Source organism: Pecten maximus, unplaced genomic scaffold (assembly GCF_902652985.1).
Source record: "Pecten maximus unplaced genomic scaffold, xPecMax1.1, whole genome shotgun sequence".
Classification (NCBI taxonomy): Eukaryota; Metazoa; Mollusca; class Bivalvia; order Pectinida; family Pectinidae; genus Pecten; species Pecten maximus.
In genome coordinates this window covers 1-22,334 of record NW_022982622.1, presented here as the reverse complement: position 1 = coordinate 22,334, position 22,334 = coordinate 1, and the positions used below count along the sequence as shown (strand labels likewise).

Sequence of the window (22,334 nt, the reverse complement as noted above, 5' to 3'; positions counted from 1 at the left end):
ATGTAATAAGATAATAAGATTTTGGGTATTCATTTCCTTGTCCAGTCAACATTACAATATTTTGGATACTTCCGTTCCTTCCATCTTTTGTATTTACTGGACAAGATTTTGGAAAATTTTCCGTTGTCACCCCCGTTATCTAGTATACTGGAAAAGATATTGGAAACTCCCTTGTTGTTCCTTGGCCCCATTATTTAGTATACTGGACAAGATTTTCAGCAGACTCCCTTCCCCCATATCACCCCCTTGTTATATTGTATATTTTGCAAGAATTTTCATACAGGTAGGTATATGATAGATTTTGCTCTACATTTCTGCAGTTACAGTGTAGATTGTGTGGTTGTATATGACGGTACAGCATTTCTTTTTCAATGGTGTAGTTTTTTAGAAATTGAAACTATAACGTGGATACCTACTTAAGGGTCATCTATATAGCAGAATAATGTTGAATTTCAAACACGAATAAATATCTTAAAGTTTGCACAAAACTAGTCATGTAACATACCAAAATGTTTGTTTGCACATGTAGCGTCTTCAAATCACAAATAATTTGATGTAGATGCTAACAATTTCTTCTATAGAGTTACTTTGTGGTACGTTGTAGCATGGAATAATTCTAAGTCACAAAAATACCCACACCTGAAAAATAGCCCAGCTGTCATGCTTACAAGTGTCTATAGCACAGGGTAGGAGCATTTGTTTGACCGGATTTGACTTTATGTAGGTATATACGCATATTTTGTTTTGACCTTGAAATGCAAATGGCGGCTGTGGATGATATTACACAAATATGTCATAAAGGGAGGCATTTCAGCCATTAAAAATGCTCCTATATCATACTTTTAAGACATCTGCTTATAGTAAGAATGACCCTTTTAAGACAAATTGTCAAACTGGTGAGTTTTGGGCCTTTTTCAGAAATATATATCTTTTACCCCAAACTCAACGGATGAACATTTTTTCCTAAAAACAGTCTTCCTGCCATGTCTAGAGTTCTCTATAGTATCTAATATGAGCATTTTTGACGTTTGAAATACCTTCTTATATGCCATAATTGTGTGATATTATTCACAACCGCCATTTGCATTTCATGGTCTAAATAAAATCAGTGTTAATACATATCATATAGTCCAATCTAGTCAAACCAATGCTCCTATTTTGTGCTTTTGACCCTTGTGAGCAAAACGACATGGCTGTTTTGCACAATAAATGTGATACAAATGAGTTAATTATGTCCCCCTGAAACATGCATTTTTCTCATGTTTTGTTGAAATTTACGAACTACTGAACAAATTAAATGTCAACAGCAAGGCCCACAGTTTGACATGATACATATCAAAATTTTATCAAGTTACTTCTATTAAATTGCACCCTAGTAGGGATGTATAGCCTTGTAAAATATCAACTGTTTTGGCTGGATTTGCTGTTTAGATGCCCCTTAAAACCATGTCATTTTATGAAGTTAACAACAGGGAGGAGACTTTTCAGAGGATTTCCCCTTTTTGACTCCGTTTCCAAAAAACAAAAACCTTTGAATTTGGTCTGAATAGCCCAAAAACGAAATGGTTTTTGCAGGTAGGGCTAGTAACTTTCCTCCTTTATTTGGAGGCTTGAATCTCACCCCTCTAATATTATCATAATTATACATAGGTAAGCTATTTCACTATTTGACAGGAGAATGTTCTGGTCAAGCTGGGGACTTTCACCAAAGATTACATCAGCAGATCTAGATGGTAGGAACCCTGCTTTGGTCATCGGTGACCGCCTGAAACATCCAACAGGTTTGGTGATAGACTGGCCAAGAAAAACACTGTTATGGGCAGACTTTCGTTTACACAGAATAGAGAGCTCTGGCCTGGACGGATCTAACAGACGAGTAAATAAACACCAATTTTCATTTCTCTTTTACTCCCTAATTTTTTGTGGCATATTTTGTGTTTATTGTTAGCCCAAAGTTCTTTTCGTTAAAGTTCTATTGACTGGTAGGTTGTTTGTCCTGACTATAAATTTCTGTTAATTGCGTCAATTGTTGTGTTGTGAGGATTACAACACAGACTGTTCTGTTGTAGATTGTTGTGTTGTGAGGATTACAACACAGACTGTTTTGTTGTAGATTGTTGTGTTGTGAGGATTACTACACAGACTGTTCTATTGTATATTTTTGTGTTATGAGGACTAAAACACTCACTGTTTTGTTGTAGATTGTTGTGTTGTGGGTATTAAAACACTCGCTGTTTTGTTGTACATGTAGATTGTTGTGTTGTGGGGGTTAAAACACTCACTGTTTTGTTGTAGATTGTTGTGTTGTGGGGATTAAAACACTCACTGTTTTGTTGTAGATTGTTGTGTTGTGGGGATTAAAACACTCACTGTTTTGTTGTAGATTGTTGTGTCATTGGGGCTACATTACCCGTCATCTCTGGCAGTGTTGGAGGGCATTCTTTACTGGGTCAATGCTCATCAGGGTTCCTTGAGCAGCTGTAACTGGTACAAGGGTTGTCGTCAAATTGTGCAGCTGAAAACTGGCCTTTATCATCCCAAATCACTTGTCATAGGATCACCAAGTCTACATGGATTTACAGAAGGTTAATCAGTCTTTTTTCCAACACACTATGTCAAGGTCAAGTTGTATGAACCTATGAACTATCTTATTAATGTACTGCCAGATCAGTAGTCAAGAGACAGTTTTGTTAAAGCATAATATTCTATACCAATTAAGCTCACCTGATACAAACATTCCCTGTTAAATGACTTCTAGGGAACCACAGGGACTGGAACCGTATCTTCATTCTCATACTAATGGCAGCATGCGTACATATCTATGTGTGAATACATACATAAAAGGAAAAGAAAGGGTACATTCTCTCTCTCAAAAGAATAAAAAATACCCATTACTACCACATATACCCTTGCAGTCCTCTATAGTTTACACATCTTTACATATAAATCATTCTGGTACATTTTTATTTGTGCAAGGCCAATTAAGAGCCTCCAGGGTTATCATCATTGCACATTTTCTATTAATTCTTGCAATCATTTCTGTTTGTTTTATACATTATCATTTAACATGAGTACATGTTAATCATTTACAGATCCTCCTAATAAATCATGCCAGAATTCTCCCTGTTCACACGTGTGTCTGTCAAGTCAACATGGCTACAGGTGCATGTGTCCTCCAGACCATATTTTGACCCAGGATGACCACACTTGTTCCAGTAAGTATTCTCTCTGCTTTTATTGATTTGTTGCATTAGTTTAGTATTGACTAATGACCTCACCCGGCCGAAGGGCAAGTGAACACCCTGGTGCTACGTCTGGCTGTTGTTTGACATAAACATTTCCGTTTAAACAACTTATTTTTGATAAACAAGTGGACCAGAGACCTACCAAGTTTTAGGTCATCTGAGAGGAGGTCTTTAGTAACCTATTCTAATTGCCTTTTATCTGTAGGCATCCGTTCATAAACAATTTACATTTTTGATATCTTGAACCCCTGAACCAATTTCAATGAAATTTTCCAGAAACCTTCCATGGCCAAGTTCAACCAAAAATCTTATTATTAAGACCAAAATAAGGTAGAATCTTCATTGAAGGAAGGGTATTTAGGTTTTTTTTTACCAAAGTTGTGAATTTCATGACTCTATGTTTGCCCCTGGGGAGGGGGTAAACTTTACTAGGGTATATATGGTTTATGACTGATGGGCTAGGCAAAACAAGGTCAAATTAACTGAATCATTTAAAATCTCAAGTGATCAACAGGGGCCATGGGCCTGATATTTCTGATTAATAACCTTGACCTAAATTCAAGGTCACAGGGGTCAATTTTGCTAAAATCTTTTAAATGATTTCTCAATAAATCAAGAGGCCGAGAGACCTGATATTAGACCTTTAAAGATAGTTCTTATAAAGTAGAATGTATTAGCATTGAAGAGGTATTTTTGCATTGAACTTTTGACTACAATTATGACAGGCATGCTCTTGAATGGCATTTACAGTCGTAATAATCACATCTCTTTCTAGTTCATATTGGGGCATTGCCATGTGAACATAAAAAATATGAAATTATAATGTAGTTCATAAGTTTAACAGTGTGCAACTAGAATCTTTGATGATATATGATATTTGTATTGTAGTATTGATAATTGTTTATACATGTGATCACATTAAAGGGACATCTGGATCTAAGCACTTGTACATTGGAACCAGGGGACAGATACTTGTGTTAGACCTGGGGCAGCCTGGTTACACCCATGACCTTCTCCTCCCTGCCACACTCACCTCACACGGTACTCCTACCTCCCTAGAGGTCGACCATAGTACCAACTCTGTCCTGTACTGCGATTCAACACATGACACCATCACTATGGCAACCACTGATGTCCTTACCAACAAAGTCACAGAGTAAGTTTTAACAGTCTGTAACGCTAACATTTTCAAGCACAAGTCAGGACAAGCAAAATGCAGTGTTTATTATGAAAACTATATTGAAATTGAAGGATTTTCCACTAGTCCGAACCAAAAATTACTAATCTAGGGCATAGGACTAGTGTCTAAAGTTGCAGACTGTTTTAAGTAATTAATGGAAAACTGGTAATGAAAAAAATGATACTTTTAAACACATATATGCAAGTTTTGCTCCTTTTGAGGTGAATGTTTGAATTATAGGTTCTCCTTTGAAATTTATGAATTTCTGGATGAGTAAAATGTTAATTTTATCATATCAAGTAAACATTTACAGACAGTAAACTGACTTTAAGGTGTGCCATATTGTAAATTATAAATTTTTTTTTTACATTTAAATTAATTACGTATCATAAAGTGATAGGTCAAGGCCTGTTTTCATTGCCATCTTTAATTGACCTTACTTGACCTTTGCAGGAACACACTCTATGATAGTGTCAGTATACAGCATGTTTTGGATGTCACTGTGGACTGGGTGTCTGGAAACATTTACTGGGCTGATGTTGGTGGAAAGGTAAGTGTGACAGGTACAATGTATGTGTCGGGGACATATTACTCGGCTGGTGTTGGAGGGTCAATACCCTGTTCAATGCCATCTACCAAAAAGTGTGCAACCTCAGCAGCAGAGGGGGGGGGGGGGGGGGGGGGGTTTGCACTGAGAGTATACGGTACCATTTGCTCGATCTGCAATTAGACAAAGGTACTAAATGCACATGGAGAAAATTTTCAGATGACAGTTGTTCCATATTTTTGAATTACACCATTATTATACAGTCCAACCCGGTTATGACGAATTCCTGGGGACCCCTCAAATGTTTTTCGTACTATACAGGTTTTGTATTATGTGGGGTCGTATAAATTTCTAATGTGCAACACCATGTATGCGCACACAGCACAAGTACACTTAAAGGACCTGTTGCAGCTATATAGTGATTTTGGCCCACAGAGCTTTTTCATTAAAAATGATTGATTCATCAAATATGATCAATTCCTCATAATTTTTCGACATTTGGAAACCATTTTCTCATTTGGCCAACAGGTGGCGCTTCAGTCAATAGCATATACCAGATGGCAGCATGACCTGTCAAAAACAGCTAAAAAAATGTATAAATTCAGCCAAAATGTTGACAACTATACTCTCTTTTTGAAGCCTGATCTTGTGCACTTACAAACACGTAACAACTAATAAAAAGTGTATTCCATTTTTATGTGAGAACAATTCAAAATATAAAGACAGCTCTTTTTGCGAATTAGACATATACCAAAATCCATTTATTCAACAATGTTTGTATTTGAGTGCAGACAACTTTTTACTTTTAAAAACATCTTTACCAATCATATAAACAAATGCCAAAATTTTGTATAGCTAAACCCCTGGCCATTGAGCCGTTTTTCAATTCAAAGATGCATTACCCCTATTTGTTTGAGTATATCAAAGTACTGGAAGTACTGAGAGTCAATACAGGATTTTTTCTCATGCTAGAGTTTCGAGTGAAAATGTCTATTTTTATTGCATATAAAGTGCCTCTTGAATGATGTTTTGTTGATGCATGAATTATTTAGTTATGTACGCGTTCTTAACATCAGATATCAGGTGTCTATAATATATCTCCGTTCACTTTTAAGTTTGTTTGGTTTGTTTGGTTTGTTTTTGTTTAACGTCCTATTAACAGCCAGAGTCATTTAAGGACGTGCCAGGTTTTAGAGATGGAGGAAAGCCGGAGTACCCGGAGAAAAACCACCGGCATACGGTCAGTGCCTGGGAACTGCCCCACGTAGGTTTCGAACTCGCAACCCAGAGGTGGAGGGCTAGTGTTAAAGTGTCGGGACACTTTAACCACTCGGCCACCGCGGCCCCGCACTTTTAAGTACAAATGTAAACAATGTACACATTGCACACCACATTATACCTCTCTTCTCTTTACAAACACCATGAACACCATACCCATTTTACTAAAAAGCAGTATGATAAAAAGATAAGGTTAGTACAGGTTAAATTTCATGTTGGTGGTGCTCAGACTTATGATTTTTGAAGGAAAAACATAGGATTTGACCTGTAGCAAAGTTGGCGAGTTGAGTAGTGATATGTATTCCCTTTTCCTCGTCCAAAGCCAAGTAGCCGAATGATTTGGAATATAGAGACACCTTTGTGTATATATACATATATATTATATATAAACAGTTCTCATAGTACAATTACGACAGGTAATTCAAATCTAGACCTTTGGATCAACAGCACATAGTGCATATATATTTATATTCATAGGGTATAGTAAGTAATAACGACAATATGGTCAAATATATGTACTGGATCCGCAGAAACAAATGTTTGTTGCTTTTGAATTTTGCATTGATCTGTTATGTGTTTTGTGTGTTCTTTGTTTATTGAAGGTTTCCCATCAAATTCTGTCTATAGCATGTATTCTTTAAAACTGGATTTCCTTAGATTGGTCGAAGAATGCTTATAAACTCCGAGGTAGTAGAGGACACTTGCGGTGTGTGCACACATGCTTACCGTCCTCTGAGCAGAAGGACATGTGCAGTAGTATGCCTATATCGGATTTGGTGCATCATGATATAAAATCCAGATGTTATATTTGGTTTGTGATCTATGACGTGACCTTAGCTGACAGCGTGATAGGTCATCGAAGTGCTGGTATGCCATGACCTCATAGTCTCCGTCATCACTGAGATGCTCGGTTATATAACCGTTTGCCAACTTCAGCTGGTATGTTCCACACGCCAATGTTTCCAAGTTATCCTCAGAGAGTTTTGGTAAGGTAACATCAGTCACCTCAAGCTTTTGCCAGTAAGATTGGGCACGTTTGGATAACTCCGGTTCATTCTTCACCCTTTGTGCAAGCTCATTAACCTTAGTTGATAACCCTTTCATTTGTTCAGCCATTGCCCTGTCTTTCAGCACCTGTTCAGAAGAAGGTTCATATATAGAACCACGGAGGAAGTTCAGGGAAGCGGTTACAACCTTTACGAGTGTTGCAATGATGTCAATGAAGTGATTAGATGAGAGTTCTTTCTGAAAGAATTTAAATTTCTTAAATCTTGCTTGATAGCTAGCTCTCAACAACCCATCTCGTTTTTGTGATGCATCTATCAGTGTTGGCTTCAAGAGAATCATGCTGGCTCTTTCCTGGCTGGAGAAAGGATGGCATGTGATGTCCATATCCCACTTCAGAGATGTCTTTCAGAACATCCCTGAATCAACGATCTACGATGATATGGTCCTCTGGCTGCTGAAGAGGATTCAGGCTTTCAATTCCGTCAAGGATTTTCTTGGTTATTGTTGCGTCATTTTCACTCCCAAAAAAAGGCCCAACCGTGTCAAAGACGTATCCATCTGGGAAAACTACACCATAAATTTAATATAGTTTCTTTTTTTCTGCCCGCAGTAACTTTTTCTTTGAAACTCGTGATCGCCACTCTTTCCAATATAGATGTTCCCGTACGTTCCATCTAAAACAACTGTGACATTATCACTGAAGAAAAGTCTTGGTGAATGCAGTGTTATGGTTGATGGCGTTTTCTCTAGAAATATGTTGAGATTCCAGATACAAGGGAACAACTGTCGCCTCGAGAGATTGAGCAACATTGTGGAATATTCTACTGACACTGGATTTATGCAGGTTGAATAGGGATGCTAACTGTGTATAGGATATGTCCGTTTTGAGTTTGACCCAAAACAAGAGGAGATAATCTAATCTTCTGTTGACAAACACTGGGAAGATATTAGATGTGCACATCGGCTATGAAGCTCTTGCAGCTGCTCCATGTTCCACCCAGTCCAAGCCAGACAGTCTTGGTCATCCATATTTTTCAGATTGAAAGAAAAGGATGTCTTTCCACTACCAAGTTGGTACGATAATCTCAGAAGATCATTGATCACCTCGTCATGTTTATCTGGAAGATAGAGTGACAACTTTTCCCTTCCAGCAGCAGTAATTGGAAAATTAGGATCCAAGTCTTTCCCAATAAAGTGGTCTGTGCATGATCTCGCAGACTTAGAAACCCATATCCTGTGAAACAAGATCAATTGGAACCTAGCCTTTTCAGGAATTGTGGCAGTTTGTTCAGTATATGAAAGGCAAAGGCAACATTTCCTGTGAGAGGATGGAGTAAAAAAAAAAGAGGTCATCAACCGTAGGACAGATTGAGACACTTTCTTCCTCAACAGGATTGTAGTTGCTCTTCTTAGACTTATATGTATTTGAGTCATCTACCATGGGCTCTGACCTTGGACGCTTCCTTAAATATACATATAAATAAATAACTAGTGAAAACTCTCACTGGAAAGTCATTTACTTAAATTATGCAAAATAAATTCACAAGTCGGGCATACAATATTAAAAAATAGTTCATTTTGGTCGAGTGTGTTTATGGTAAGACAGAAAATATTTTTTCATTAAGATACTAGCGCCATTTGAAATCTCTTGGTAAAATTTTCAATCGAAATCAGTAAAAGGTGGAGCTGTAATCGCACCAAAAATTAAAATTAAAAATAATAGGCCATTCCATATGTATTTTGACATCTTTTATCAAAATAAAATGTTTTACAAAGAATTCCTTTTTGGGCCATCCTGCAACAGGTCCTTTGTCCATGTTTGTATACACACGCTTCATGTTACACTTTTCTCACTTAAAAAAAAAAAAAAAAAAAAAACGGATATTAATTACATATATAAAAAATAAAACGTTTAAAACATTGTACATTGCAAGTGTGTGGGTTCAGTCTGGTTATTTACGGTTGGCGTACCAATACACAATAGGCCTACAACGACTACATCATATCACGATCGCGCTAATGACGTTTTGCAGCTGCAAAAAAAAATTACTGACCAGTGTTTGTTAGACTCTGTCCGAGCTGAACTTACTTACAATTAAAAACAATCTTGAACGTCATTTTGATTTTGAACGAATGAGTTCAACTTGTCAAGGCATTCGCGGGCCTTGCAATCTGTAACGCGTGAAAACCTCCGGGTCAGTTCCATCATCATCGCTCTCATTGAGCTCTGTTCCTTTTACAGAATTGATAATGTCAGCCTCAGTAATCTCCCCTGATGTGACAATACTAATATCAAGGTATTGCTTAGCCGTGATGTGATTGGCTGTAGGCAGGAGAAGTCGTAATTCTGACAACGGGATGTTGTCGTCCAGTTCGTTGTCGATTTTCACAACTAAAGAAAAGTTTTGTTTTCGTTTTTTAGTCGGTGTCTCCATACTCCATGGTGTATGTGTTGTCTGTGAACATCCCAACAACAAAGTGAATAAAAATAACGCAGTGTTTGAATAACATTTTTTTTAATATAACACTAGTCATTTACGTGTATACCTGCCTACAGCTGTATACACTTTCTATAGAGCGCGTGGGTCGGTCCGGGACAAAGGTCATGAAAACTTACCTGCGTCACACTTGGCTGACTCTGACTTTGACACTTCGTATTATGTGGGTTTAAAACAACACAAATAGTGGTCAAGGGACCCCGACATGTCTCTGTATTACCCTGGTTTTCGTACTAACCGATTCGTATTCCATATGTATTTTGACATCTTTTATCAAAATAAAATGTTTTACAAAGAATTCCTTTTTGGGCCATCCTGCAACAGGTCCTTTGTCCATGTTTGTATACACACGCTTCATGTTACACTTTTCTCACTTAAAAAAAAAAAAAAAAAAAAAAAATATTAATTACATATATAAAAAATAAAACGTTTAAAACATTGTACATTGCAAGTGTGTGGGTTCAGTCTGGTTATTTACGGTTGGCGTACCAATACACAATAGGCCTACAACGACTACATCATATCACGATCGCGCTAATGACGTTTTGCAGCTGCAAAAAAAAATTACTGACCAGTGTTTGTTAGACTCTGTCCGAGCTGAACTTACTTACAATTAAAAACAATCTTGAACGTCATTTTGATTTTGAACGAATGAGTTCAACTTGTCAAGGCATTCGCGGGCCTTGCAATCTGTAACGCGTGAAAACCTCCGGGTCAGTTCCATCATCATCGCTCTCGTTGAGCTCTGTTCATTTTACAGAATTGATAATGTCAGCCTCAGTAATCTCCCCTGATGTGACAATACTAATATCAAGGTATTGCTTAGCCGTGATGTGATTGGCTGTAGGCAGGAGAAGTCGTAATTCTGACAACGGGATGTTGTCGTCCAGTTCGTTGTCGATTTTCACAACTAAAGAAAAGTTTTGTTTTCGTTTTTTAGTCGGTGTCTCCATACTCCATGGTGTATGTGTTGTCTGTGAACATCCCAACAACAAAGTGAATAAAAATAACGCAGTGTTTGAATAACATTTTTTTTAATATAACACTAGTCATTTACGTGTATACCTGCCTACAGCTGTATACACTTTCTATAGAGCGCGTGGGTCGGTCCGGGACAAAGGTCATGAAAACTTACCTGCGTCACACTTGGCTGACTCTGACTTTGACACTTCGTATTATGTGGGTTTAAAACAACACAAATAGTGGTCAAGGGACCCCGACATGTCTCTGTATTACCCTGGTTTTCGTACTAACCGATTCGTATTAAGTGGGTAAACAATATAAGCATAATGTACACGGTTTGCAGGGGATTTGATTTTCATTCGTATAAAGCGAGTTTTCGTATTATCAGAGTTGGTAATAAGTGGGTTGGACTGTATTCTATAACATCTTGTTATTTCCCTTTGTAAACTGGGTTTATTTTTCCTTAATGTTTCTGTATCACTCTTTCAGGCTGCCATTATGGTGGGTCACACCTCCGGAGAACACCTCCTGACTTTGTTAAATGACAGCCTGGAGCAGCCCAACTCTCTGGATATTGACCATGTGAATGGGTATGTTACACACGTTATAAACTCTAGGCTAGGATAGACTGTCGGGTCTATTTACTTCACTGCTTTTGAATTTGATGCTTTATTATCATCTGTCGTTGATAGAATCTCGTGTCTTGCAGCTGGGCACTAGTTGTCACAAAGAATTTTTTCTGTGAAATAAAAGTTCAATTCCGATTGTTTCAGAACTATAGTCTGTGCATCTGTAAACATAATTAATGGATGCTTGAAGTAATCCTGAACTTTTCACCTAGCCCATCATCAGATGGTGGGCTATACAAATTGCTCTGTATCCGTGGTCCATCATCAGCCGTCCGTAAACAATCCTTGTTATCACTATTTCTTGAGAAGTACTGAAGGGATATATTCCTCAAACGTCAATTGTGTAGGTTGCCCTTTGTCCCTAGTTTAGAATTTTATCAGAAAAAAAAATGGACGACAGGCTGCCATTTTGAATTTTGAGAATGGAAGTTTGTTATAACTTTTTGTTGAAAAGTGCTAAAGGGATATTCCTCAAACTTTACATGTAGGTTCCTCGTGTTATCTGGTTGTGCCAATTTATTTCAGACTTTTGATCAGTAAAAATAAAATGGCTGACAGGTGGTCATCTTGGATTTTGGGAATTGAACTTTTTTTATCGCTACTTCTCTCATGCTGCGCATGTTCATTTTTGGTCCTTTTAGCCCCAAGACATTGGGTTGTCATTATTACACTCTTCGTATATTAAATCTATACTATACAATTACCACATACTTAGTGCAGGACCATACCTCGCCTGGTTCTCCAGTAGAATTCAGGACTCGCCTGGCTATGTATTCAACGCGTATTGATGCTCCAGTTATACGTACCATACATTTACAACGTACTTAGTGCAGGACCATATCTCGCCTGGTTCTTCATTAGAATTCAGGACTCGCCTGGCTATGTACTCAACTTGTATTGTATGCATCGGTCACACAGGATTTTGCTCGGTTCCCCTTATATATATGCACCTGTTGACCTGTCAACTTATCATATTTCATTCACCAGCCCTATGATTTCCCTTGTCAGATCTTTCGCTTATTTTCGCTGGTAAGGTTTACTCATAGAATTTTATTGCTGGTTAAATTTCATGCAGCAGCTAAGACAGCCCTGAAGGCAAAAATATTTTATTTTTATTTGTGATTTATGTTAAAATGTTATAGTTTAATTGTGTGTAGTGATATATATGTTTATACTGCTTTTCAGCAGGTATGATATTCTCAGTATTACTTGTTCAGTATTTGAATTGTCATTATGTATGTTTTTTACGAATATCAACAATACACTCTTTAACTTAACTTTGCTTGTTTGTTGTGTTTTTATAAATTCTTGGAAAGAACTGAAGGGATGTTTCTCAAATTTCACATGTACCGGGGGTAGGTTCCACTTGTTCTTTTATCAGATTATTAAGAGGAAAATAAAAAGAAGGGAAAAATAGCGAGAAGATCTGTTTGACATAGAACCAATAAAGATCATTCAATGGTGGGCACCAAGAACCATGAGATCCCAGTTTGTTGTTGATTTGTCCATTTCATTCCCTTATTATTCTGTCTGTTTATCACATTCGAGTGAGACTAAAGCTTAAGTTAGACTTTGCACATATTAGACTGTTTTGTTGAAATTATATGTAAATCTGTGTCTTTCTTTTCTCAAGGTATTTGTATTTTTCTGATTTTGGATATTCACCATTTATTGGGCGTTGTCGACTTGATGGAACACAATTCACAAAACTGGATATTGATGTCCAACATCCTGACCACCTCATGGTCAGTTTGGACAATGACCATCGTCTTTACTTCATAGATGTCCATTACCACCAGATCCTGTCTGTTTCTCTTCCTGATGGGACTGACCACAGAACACATTGGCAGTGAGTAATTCTGGCACACCACTGTCCTAAATCCCTATCATCCCCTTACCCCGATTCTGCCCTCACCTTTCATCACTTAACGCCTATCCTACCCTTACCAATATCCTCCCCTTTCCCTGATCGTGCCCTTATCCCTATCTTTCCCTTACCTATCATCCCCTTACCCTTTCCTATGCTTACCCCTATCCTCTCCTGTCCTACCCTTACCCATATCCTCCCCTTACCCCTATCCTGACAGACCCCTACCCCTATCCTCCCCTTACCCCTATCATCCCCTTACCCCTATCCTCCCCAACCCCTATCCTCCCCTACCCCTATCCTGACAGACCCCTACCCCTATCCTCCCCTATCCCTATCCTCCCCTTACCCCTATCATCCCCTTACCCCTATCCTGACAGACCCCTACCCGTATCCTGACAGACCCCTACCCCTATCCTGACAGACCCCTACCCCTATCCTCGCCTAACCCCTATCCCCACCTAACCCCTATCCCCACCTAACCCCTATCCCCACCTAACCCCTATCCTCACCTAACCCCTATCCTCACCTAACCCTTATCCTCACCTAACCCTTATCCTCACCTAACCCCTATCCTCACCTAACCCCTATCCCCACCTAACCCTTATCCTCACCTAACCCCTATCCTCACCTAACCCCTATCCCCGCCTAACCCCTATCCTCCCCTACCCCTATCCTCACCTAACCCCTATCCCCGCCTAACCCCTATCCTCCCCTACCCCTATCCTCACCTACCCCTATCCTCGCCTAACCCCTATCCCCACCTAACCCCTATCCTCGCCTAACCCCTATCCTCGCCTAACCCCTATCCTCACCTAACCCCTATCCTCACCTAACCCCTATCCTCACCTAACCCCTATCCCCACCTAACCCTTATCCTCACCTAACCCCTATCCTCGCCTAACCCCTATCCTCACCTAACCCCTATCCTCACCTAGCCCCTATCCTCACCTAGCCCCTAGCCCCACCTAACCCCTATCCTCACCTAACCCCTATCCTCACCTAACCCCTATATTCGCCTAACCCCTATATTCGCCTAACCCCTATCCTCACCTAACCCCTATCCTCACCTAACCCCTAGCCCCACCTAACCCCTATCCTCACCTAACCCCTATATTCGCCTAACCCCTATCCTCACCTAACCCCTATCCTCACCTAGCCCCTAGCCCCACCTAACCCCTATCCTCACCTAACCCCTATCCCGACCCTTACACATCCTACCATTAACCCTATCCTCCCTTTACTTTATCTTCATCACCAAAAGGTAGTATGCAGTCAGCAAATATTAGTAGTTCATTTTAACCTTCACCAGTAAGTCAAGTTATTTCAATACTTTCAGTGCAATTTTTTATGCCCCTTCCATAAAATGGGGGGCTATTAATAGTGTTGCTCATGTGCATCCCGTCCGATCGTGTCAGGTCCCATCACGTTCCATTCTTTGAGAGATTTTCATCAAACTTTATAAAAAAAAGTCTAGTGTGAGTATACTTTGGACATTGTTGTGCATAAGGTTCCAAGGTCACATTTACTGTACATAGAAAATCATCAACTCATTTAATTTAAAGACTTCATTTTCTAATGGATTTTGGTTACATGACAGCAGGGGCATTTATGTCTTGCATACATTTCAGACCTACATGTATAACTAACTGGCTGAAACTTAAAAGCAATGTCTTACCTGATGTTAATTAAAAACTTTAAAGGGGTATCACCGGTGAGGTGTTAGGACTAGCCGTGACTGACCATTGGATATACTGGACTGACCAACAGTCTGAGGGCAGTGGACTGTGCAGAGTACACAAAAATGACTACAACCAAGAGATGTGTTTCCTCCATAATAGTTTTATACTGAAGGGTTTGGCTATCCCTTCCTCTATTAATTCACCACAAGGTTAGTGCCTGTGTTTTTGATATTTAGATGTCCTCCTCTCAATTGTACAAAATTGTCCAGATCACATGTTAAGCCATTGGAAAAAGTACATTAAAGACCAACGGATTCAAGGTTATATGTGACCTTTTTTATTCTGTTTTTGAAACAATACTTCTCGTTTCCTAATTACCATGTCATATTCTGGATCACAAAAAATCAATAATTATGGAAAAAACTGGTTTAATACATGGACTAAATATTTGTACCTAATTAATATTAATTCAAATGTAAAAAATAAAATGCACAAATCAAAGAAAAATACTCAGCTTATTCTTAATTATTGTATCAGAAAATTATTTAAACAATGATTTTGGAATTCTTTAAGTTGATGGATGTGGACAACACAATGGAGGCTGCAGCCATTTCTGTTTTGACCAGGGAAGTAAAGTCATTTGTAGGTGTTCGGATGGCTTCAAACTCCAGGAAGATGGCCACTCGTGTCAAGGTCAGTAAGTGTTGATAGGGAGGGGAGATAATCTACAGTACATTCTCTTAGACAGATGGCCGCTTAGGTCAAGGTCAGTAAGTGTTGATAGGGAGGGGAGATAATCTACAGCACATTCTCTTAAACAGATAGCCTCTAAGGTCAAGGTCAGTAAGTGTTGATAGGGAGGGGAGATAATCTACAGCACATTCTCTTAAACAGACGGCCGCTTAGGTCAAGGTCAGTAAGTGTTGATAGGGAGGGGAGATAATCTACGGTAACAACATTCTCAAGAGAGACTGCCTCTCGGGTCAAGGTCAGTAAGTGTCGATAAGGAGGGGAGACAATCTACAATTACAGCATTCTCCAGACAGACGGCCTCTCAGTTCAAGGTCAGTAAGTGTTGATACAGAGAAGAGATAATCTACAGTAACTTCATTCTCAAAACAGACGGCCAAAGGAGACTAGGGTCAAGATCAGTAAGTGTTGATAGGGAGAGGAGATGATATACGCTAACTTCATTCTCCAGAGAGACGGCCTCTTATGTCTTGGTTTGTATTAATTCAATTGGAAGAATTTTCTTTCCGTCAAATCTCTACCTGTACCTAAGTCAGTTTGAATTTGTTCATAGTATTATACGATGTACATTGAAAAGAAAGTATATTTCTGTGTTTGTAGCTGCTCCTGAACCTAACTGTGTGTTCCGTTGTCAAGATGGACATTGCATAACTGACCGTTTCTACTTGTGTGATGGTCAGCCAGACTGTGTGGAAGGGGAGGAGGAAGCTCCAAGTTTGTGTGATCAAATTAGCTCTCCTCCAACACCACAGGCAATCAAAACAGGTAAGGTCAAAGGTCAATGGTGCTCCAAGCACAAAACCTTAATACTCTAGTAAATACCATATATCAGGTTTTTTAGCGAGTGCCTAATTTTCGCTAATTTAGCGACCACACTCCGTCGCGAATTATAAAATATCGCTAAAATTGGTATTGTTTTACAACAGATGTTATCTCCCTTGCACTACTACCGATTACCTGTATATATGTATCCGTAGGTGTGTAAATACGTACAGGTGTGCCCAATTTTCCGTGACTCATTTGAATTGTTATCATCAATAAAAATGTGTTCATAGCTAACCATACCTTGTCCATTGTATATTTGAAATCATTACGAGCTAATGCTTTGGCAGTGTGAACATGGCTATGTTAAGATATGTTACGGTTACGAAGGACAAACAAAGCCCAAGGGAAAGGCCAGAGTTTGTTGATGAATTATTGCGTGAAAGCGACGAACGATCTACACCTTGTAAAAAGAAGGGGAATTACACTGTGTATTCCCCCAAACAACAGATGGATATTGGAAATTACGCTGCAGAATTTGGAAACTCCGCTGTGGCAAAACAGTTTTCCATATTTCTAAATAGAAAAATCAATGAGAGTGCTGTGCGGGGATTCAGTACAGCTTATAAAAACTTACTAGCTGTGTTATCGCTAAAAATTAGATACACTAAAAATAAAACAGGATAATTTATATAGAAAACGCGAAATTTGACATACGCTAAAAATAACCGATATACGGTAGTTCTCCTAAGTAACTGACTGTATATTGTAGTGGGGTTAGTTTTAGGTTACTATGTATTATCAGTGTTTTTAATGTATTATTCATCTAATACTGAACTATGTGACAGCTTTAAAACTCAAACTAATCACACTCAACACTAATGGTGATCAGTAAACAATCAACTAGGTACACTCTCCATGGTTCATTTGTCCTGTTAAATATCGAAATGCATAAACAAATTGAAAACAAGATTTCACCTTGAAAAACAATGGTAGTAATTGCTTGACAATTAAATGAAGGAGCTTATATTGAGGTTTTACAGCTGTGTAATTCAGACATCTGGTACTGAACTTCTAGATTAACAACAGTTCTTATCCTACCTGTTTTGGAAATAGATGTATTCTGAATTCATCTTGATATTTAAGACACTGCCTGTCAAGAACCAAACCAATGTCAACACATCTGTAGGAAAACGTCCCAGGGACCCAGATGTGAATGTCATCAAGGATATCGACTATCAACTGACCGAAGGGGATGTAAGGATGTGGACGAGTGTGAGGCTAATAATGGTGGCTGTAGTCAGCTTTGTGACAATATAGATGGTGGTCATACCTGTAGTTGTGTCCACGGGTACACAAAAAATGGCTCCCTGTGCTATGCCGAAGGTAAATGGCTTCTACATGTTCATTTTTAGCCCACCATCATCAGATGGTAGGCTATTCAAATCGCCCTGCGTCCGTCCGTCCGTCAATCCCTCCGTGGTCCGTAAACAATTCTTGTTATCGCTAATCCTCAGAAAGTACTGAAGGGATCTTTCTCAAATTTCATATGTAGGTTCCCCTTGGTGCCTAGTTATGCATATTGCATTTTGAGACCAATCGGAAAACAACATGGCCGACAGGCAGCCATCTTGGATTTTGACAATTGAAGTTTGTTATCGCTATTTCTGAGAAAGTACTAAAGGGATCTTTCTCAAATTTCATATGTAGGTTCCCCTTGGTGCCTAGTTATACATATTGCATTTTGAGACCAATCGGAAAACAACATGGCCGACAGGCAGCCATCTTGGATTTTGACAATTGAAGTTTGTTATCGCTATTTCCGAGAAAGTACTGAAGGGATCTTTCTCAAATTTCATATGTAGGTTCCCCTTGGTGCCTAGTTATGCCTATTGCATTTTGAGACCAATCGGAAAACAACATGGCCGACAGGCAGCCATCTTGGATTTTGACAATTGAAGTTTGTTATCGCTATTTCTGAGAAAGTACTGAAGGGATCTTTCTCAAATTTCATATGTAGGTTCCCCTTGGTGCCTAGTTATGCATATTGCATTTTGAGACCAATCGGAAAACAACATGGCAGCAGGATTTTGACAATTGAAGATTGTTATCGCTATTTCTGAGAAAGTACTGAAGGGATCTTTCTCAAATTTCATATATAGCTTCCCCTTGTTTGAAAAGTACTAGAGGGATGTTTCTCAATTCACACAGATTAGTAAAAGGAAGGGAAAAAGAGAGAAAAGATCAATCTGACATGGAACCTATAAAGTTTGTTCAATGGTGGGCGCCAAGATCCCTCTGGGATCTCTTGTTATGTTGCAGTCAGAGCTATCCCAAATCCATTGTAATTTTGGTTAAATGAATGTTTAGGAAGAAAATGTTTCATCCAAGTTTTTCACTTCTGAGTTTTAAAATCTATATATCTACATAATTCTTCAACTTTTGTTTTACTCTCTGTGATAAATGTTTGAGAAATAATGAAGCTTTGTGTGAAGATGAATGTGATAAATGATATTTGATAATGGCTATGAGATCTGAATTGAAGTGTTTCACAATGACAGAGCCACGCCCCTATCTGGTGATTGGTGGGACTGGAGGCATTGACAAGGTTAACGACCAAGGTCAGATAGAGGAGCTGATGATTGGTGAAGCCAGTGGATTTGTCACAGCCCTGGATGTTGTCATGGAGACAGGAGATATTATATTTGTTACATCTGTGCAGGTTAGATCTTGGCATTGTTTGAGGATGGCTTTTATTCTGTTAACGATAGAGAATTATCACAAAGGAAGTGATCTTTAACACATTTTAAACAATTTTGGGGAGGGGGGGGGGGATCTACGAGAACACAGAAATGTTTCATTTAATTGTTCTATATAAAATTCCTAAATTAGATTTAAGACCAAGAAAGCTGCCTACACACCAGGTTGTCTTATTATAAATATTTACTGTACTTCATGTATTGTACGGATATGTTGAAATCACAACCTTAATAATTTGTGCAAAGATTATCTCCCCTGTCAGTTAATATGTTACTGTTGCATTGGTATGACTATCAAGTATTTAGGAAATAAGACATTAACCTTACAATTTGTCACATACAAAAATATCAATATCATTCCTGATGGACAGATTGGTCCCTTATACTGTCCTTAATGCTATGGTGATGTATCTTATCAATTAACCAATATTCTTCCTCTTTTTCACGTCTATTCAGCAAGCACTTTTCCTTTACAAGAGGACTGAGAGACATGCCATTCACTTGGCCACACTTGGCAGTAAGGTGACGGATCTAACATACGACTGGATCGGCCGTAATGTTTACTATACAGATGATGGAATTTTGGCTGTGTGCAGCCTCCGGTCCATACCTGTCCTGTGTCGGACTCTACGATACGAACCAGTCAGTTCAATAGTCCTGCACCCCACAAACGGGTATGGATGTAGATATAGAATGACACAAATGTAGTGGGAGGGTGAAGGTTTAATGTCAAGGTCACTTGAATCAACATGTTACCTATTGTAGGGTAATTCTATCCAAAGATGAATGTCAAGGTCATGAAAAGTGACAAAATAATTTACCATTAACAAACTAATTAACATGGAAAGCATTGTCTTGTTTCCACCAAAAATACAACCAGAACATTAAATAAATATTATATAGTTTGTTTAAATCTATAATAATAGAAAATCTCTCAGAAATATGAAATAGTTTGTTTTAAATGTACAATAAAACGAAACCTATCAGAATTATGAAAATATGTTTAAGTGTCTTTGTTGATTGTAATGTCAAGTTTAAAGTTCATCTTTATAATACTGATGATGACTAATGCAATAATTAATAATTGAAGTAAAACCTTTTTCTTCTAAACAATATCAGCCACAGTGCTTTGCCAGAGAGTATAAATGTGCCTCATTGTATCGTAATAAACTTATATATACCTGTAGCTGGATGTTGTGGACGAGTGCTACAGAAGGAACAATTATGAGGATGGCTATGGACGGACAGAATCTCACGGTGGTGGTGGAGGCCATTGTAGGTCAGGTTGTCTGTGCACTGACCATCGAATATGCCACTGACCGCATCTACTGGACCACTTTCCCAGCCAATCAGGTGTGGTCGTGTGATATGGATGGAAAAAGGAGGTAAAACATCATGGAAAGGAACCATTCACACCTATTCAAATCTCTCAAAATAGAAATTGATAGATAGAAAATTATTTTTATTCCACAATATATTTCATCAACGTTTTGTAATATTTTATAACAGGCTACTTGGAAAGTTTGTGGTTACAAATTGCAATATAAAATTTTGCTATATCCCAGGATACCTACTAAGTAAATTTTATTGTTAGATAGAAAATGATTATTTCATTATCATTCATTTTTAGCTCAACGGTTACTTGATTGCTGCCGCCGGGTTTTTTTTCGCAATCATTGATTGCACTTGTATTGGGGCTTTCCCCAGCTGGTTAAAAGACCTATTGGAATTGTTCTTTCTCATTCTTCTGGGACAATTTTGTTGGTACTTACTCTGTTAAACGATAGGAAACATGACCAATATCTATAGTGTGAATTATGGGGCCAAAACGGTAGGAAACATGACCGATATCTATAGTGTGAATTATAGGGCCTGGTTTAAAGGTGTTATTGCAATATTATCAAAATCAAAATGACTCAAACTCAAAAAAGATATTTATCATAGGTTATCACTTTTACTATCACAACTAAATACAAAATATGTCGGATAAAAGAAACTTTGCCACAGGTCAAAATTCATCTATTTTTGATTTGTAAACTTTTTTTTTGAAGTATGTTATTCCGATGAATAAGATGTGTTCCCAGCAGACACAACAACATTGATTAAAAGTTGATTCAATGTTGAGGACCGAACGGTAGTAATATAGTAATGGGCTATATGAAGTTTGATATGAATGACCTTGACCCTTGTTTAAGGTCACTGGGGTCAATTATGTTAAAATCATTTGTGCAAGACCCATTTCTCAATTATGGAAATTTCCAGGGTTATAATATTTGGTCTGTAGGAGGCTGGCATTATGGGCTATCAAGTGTACGCACAAGTATGTCCATCGAAGGTCAACTTCCGGTTTTTGGTAGGGGTCAAAGTTCAAATGTGTAATTTTGTGAAACAAGACCCAAGATCATGGTATTTGGTGAATCTCTTCCTCAAGTAATAGGCTATCAAGTTTTATAACATAAATGACCTTGACCCATGTTCTAGGTCGCTGGTGTCAATTATGTTAAAATCAAAGACCCATTTCTCAATAACAGCTAAGGTATTGATATTTGGTCTGTAGTAAGCTTGGGTGATATATAGGCTTCCAAGTGTATGCACAAGAAAGACTATCAAAAGTAATCTTCCAGTATTTGGTTTTGGAATAACTACATATTGATTTGATGGACAAGGGGAGTTGACTCCATCTTAATTGTATACTGTTTCTTTACTCATGATATCTCCGATGGTGGCTGTATTTGTGACTTAAAACAACATTTTTTTTTCTTTTTTAAAGCCTTTACAGGTCTTGTGTGTAATGTAGATGAAAAGCCAGTCAAATTGTTAGCGAACAATTTCTAGTTAGTTAGGGCTTTTCACCAAATGGTGAAAAGAGCTATTGTTATTGTTCTGTTTCTTATTATTATTCTTCTACACTTTATTTTGTCCACACAACTGGGCCAAAACAGTAAGAGTTAGGACAATGGCATGTCTCTCACATTATATAGCATATGGCAAATGGTGTAGTCATCTATTTTTAAGTAGGTCAAAAATCTCCAATATGGCCACTATGACGTCATACCTAAAAAGTTTAAAATGGCCATAACTCAAAAACTGCTGAATCTACAGGGCTCATGCAATTATATTATATAATTTTATAACTTTTTGCCATGTCATATTAATACAAAATATG

At 38.2% G+C, this 22,334-nt stretch overlaps 1 protein-coding gene across 1 annotated transcript in view; it reads left to right on the top strand.

Moving 5' to 3' along the window:
- Positions 1 to 20,553, top strand: part of LOC117320619 (putative vitellogenin receptor) — a gene marked incomplete at its 3' end in the record, with an annotated part of 31,945 nt that extends 11,392 nt beyond the window's left edge. Inside the window, exons 7-20 of the mRNA XM_033875179.1 lie at positions 1,675 to 1,876; positions 2,384 to 2,585; positions 3,093 to 3,215; positions 4,170 to 4,401; positions 4,879 to 4,975; positions 11,209 to 11,309; positions 12,982 to 13,197; positions 14,919 to 15,106; positions 15,471 to 15,590; positions 16,248 to 16,412; positions 17,556 to 17,795; positions 18,971 to 19,131; positions 19,625 to 19,842; positions 20,356 to 20,553. Of these exons, the coding sequence (XP_033731070.1) occupies positions 1,675 to 1,876; positions 2,384 to 2,585; positions 3,093 to 3,215; positions 4,170 to 4,401; positions 4,879 to 4,975; positions 11,209 to 11,309; positions 12,982 to 13,197; positions 14,919 to 15,106; positions 15,471 to 15,590; positions 16,248 to 16,412; positions 17,556 to 17,795; positions 18,971 to 19,131; positions 19,625 to 19,842; positions 20,356 to 20,553 (2,463 nt within the window). The remainder of the gene's footprint in view (positions 1 to 1,674; positions 1,877 to 2,383; positions 2,586 to 3,092; positions 3,216 to 4,169; positions 4,402 to 4,878; positions 4,976 to 11,208; positions 11,310 to 12,981; positions 13,198 to 14,918; positions 15,107 to 15,470; positions 15,591 to 16,247; positions 16,413 to 17,555; positions 17,796 to 18,970; positions 19,132 to 19,624; positions 19,843 to 20,355) is intronic.
- Positions 20,554 to 22,334: the final 1,781 nt, after the last annotated feature.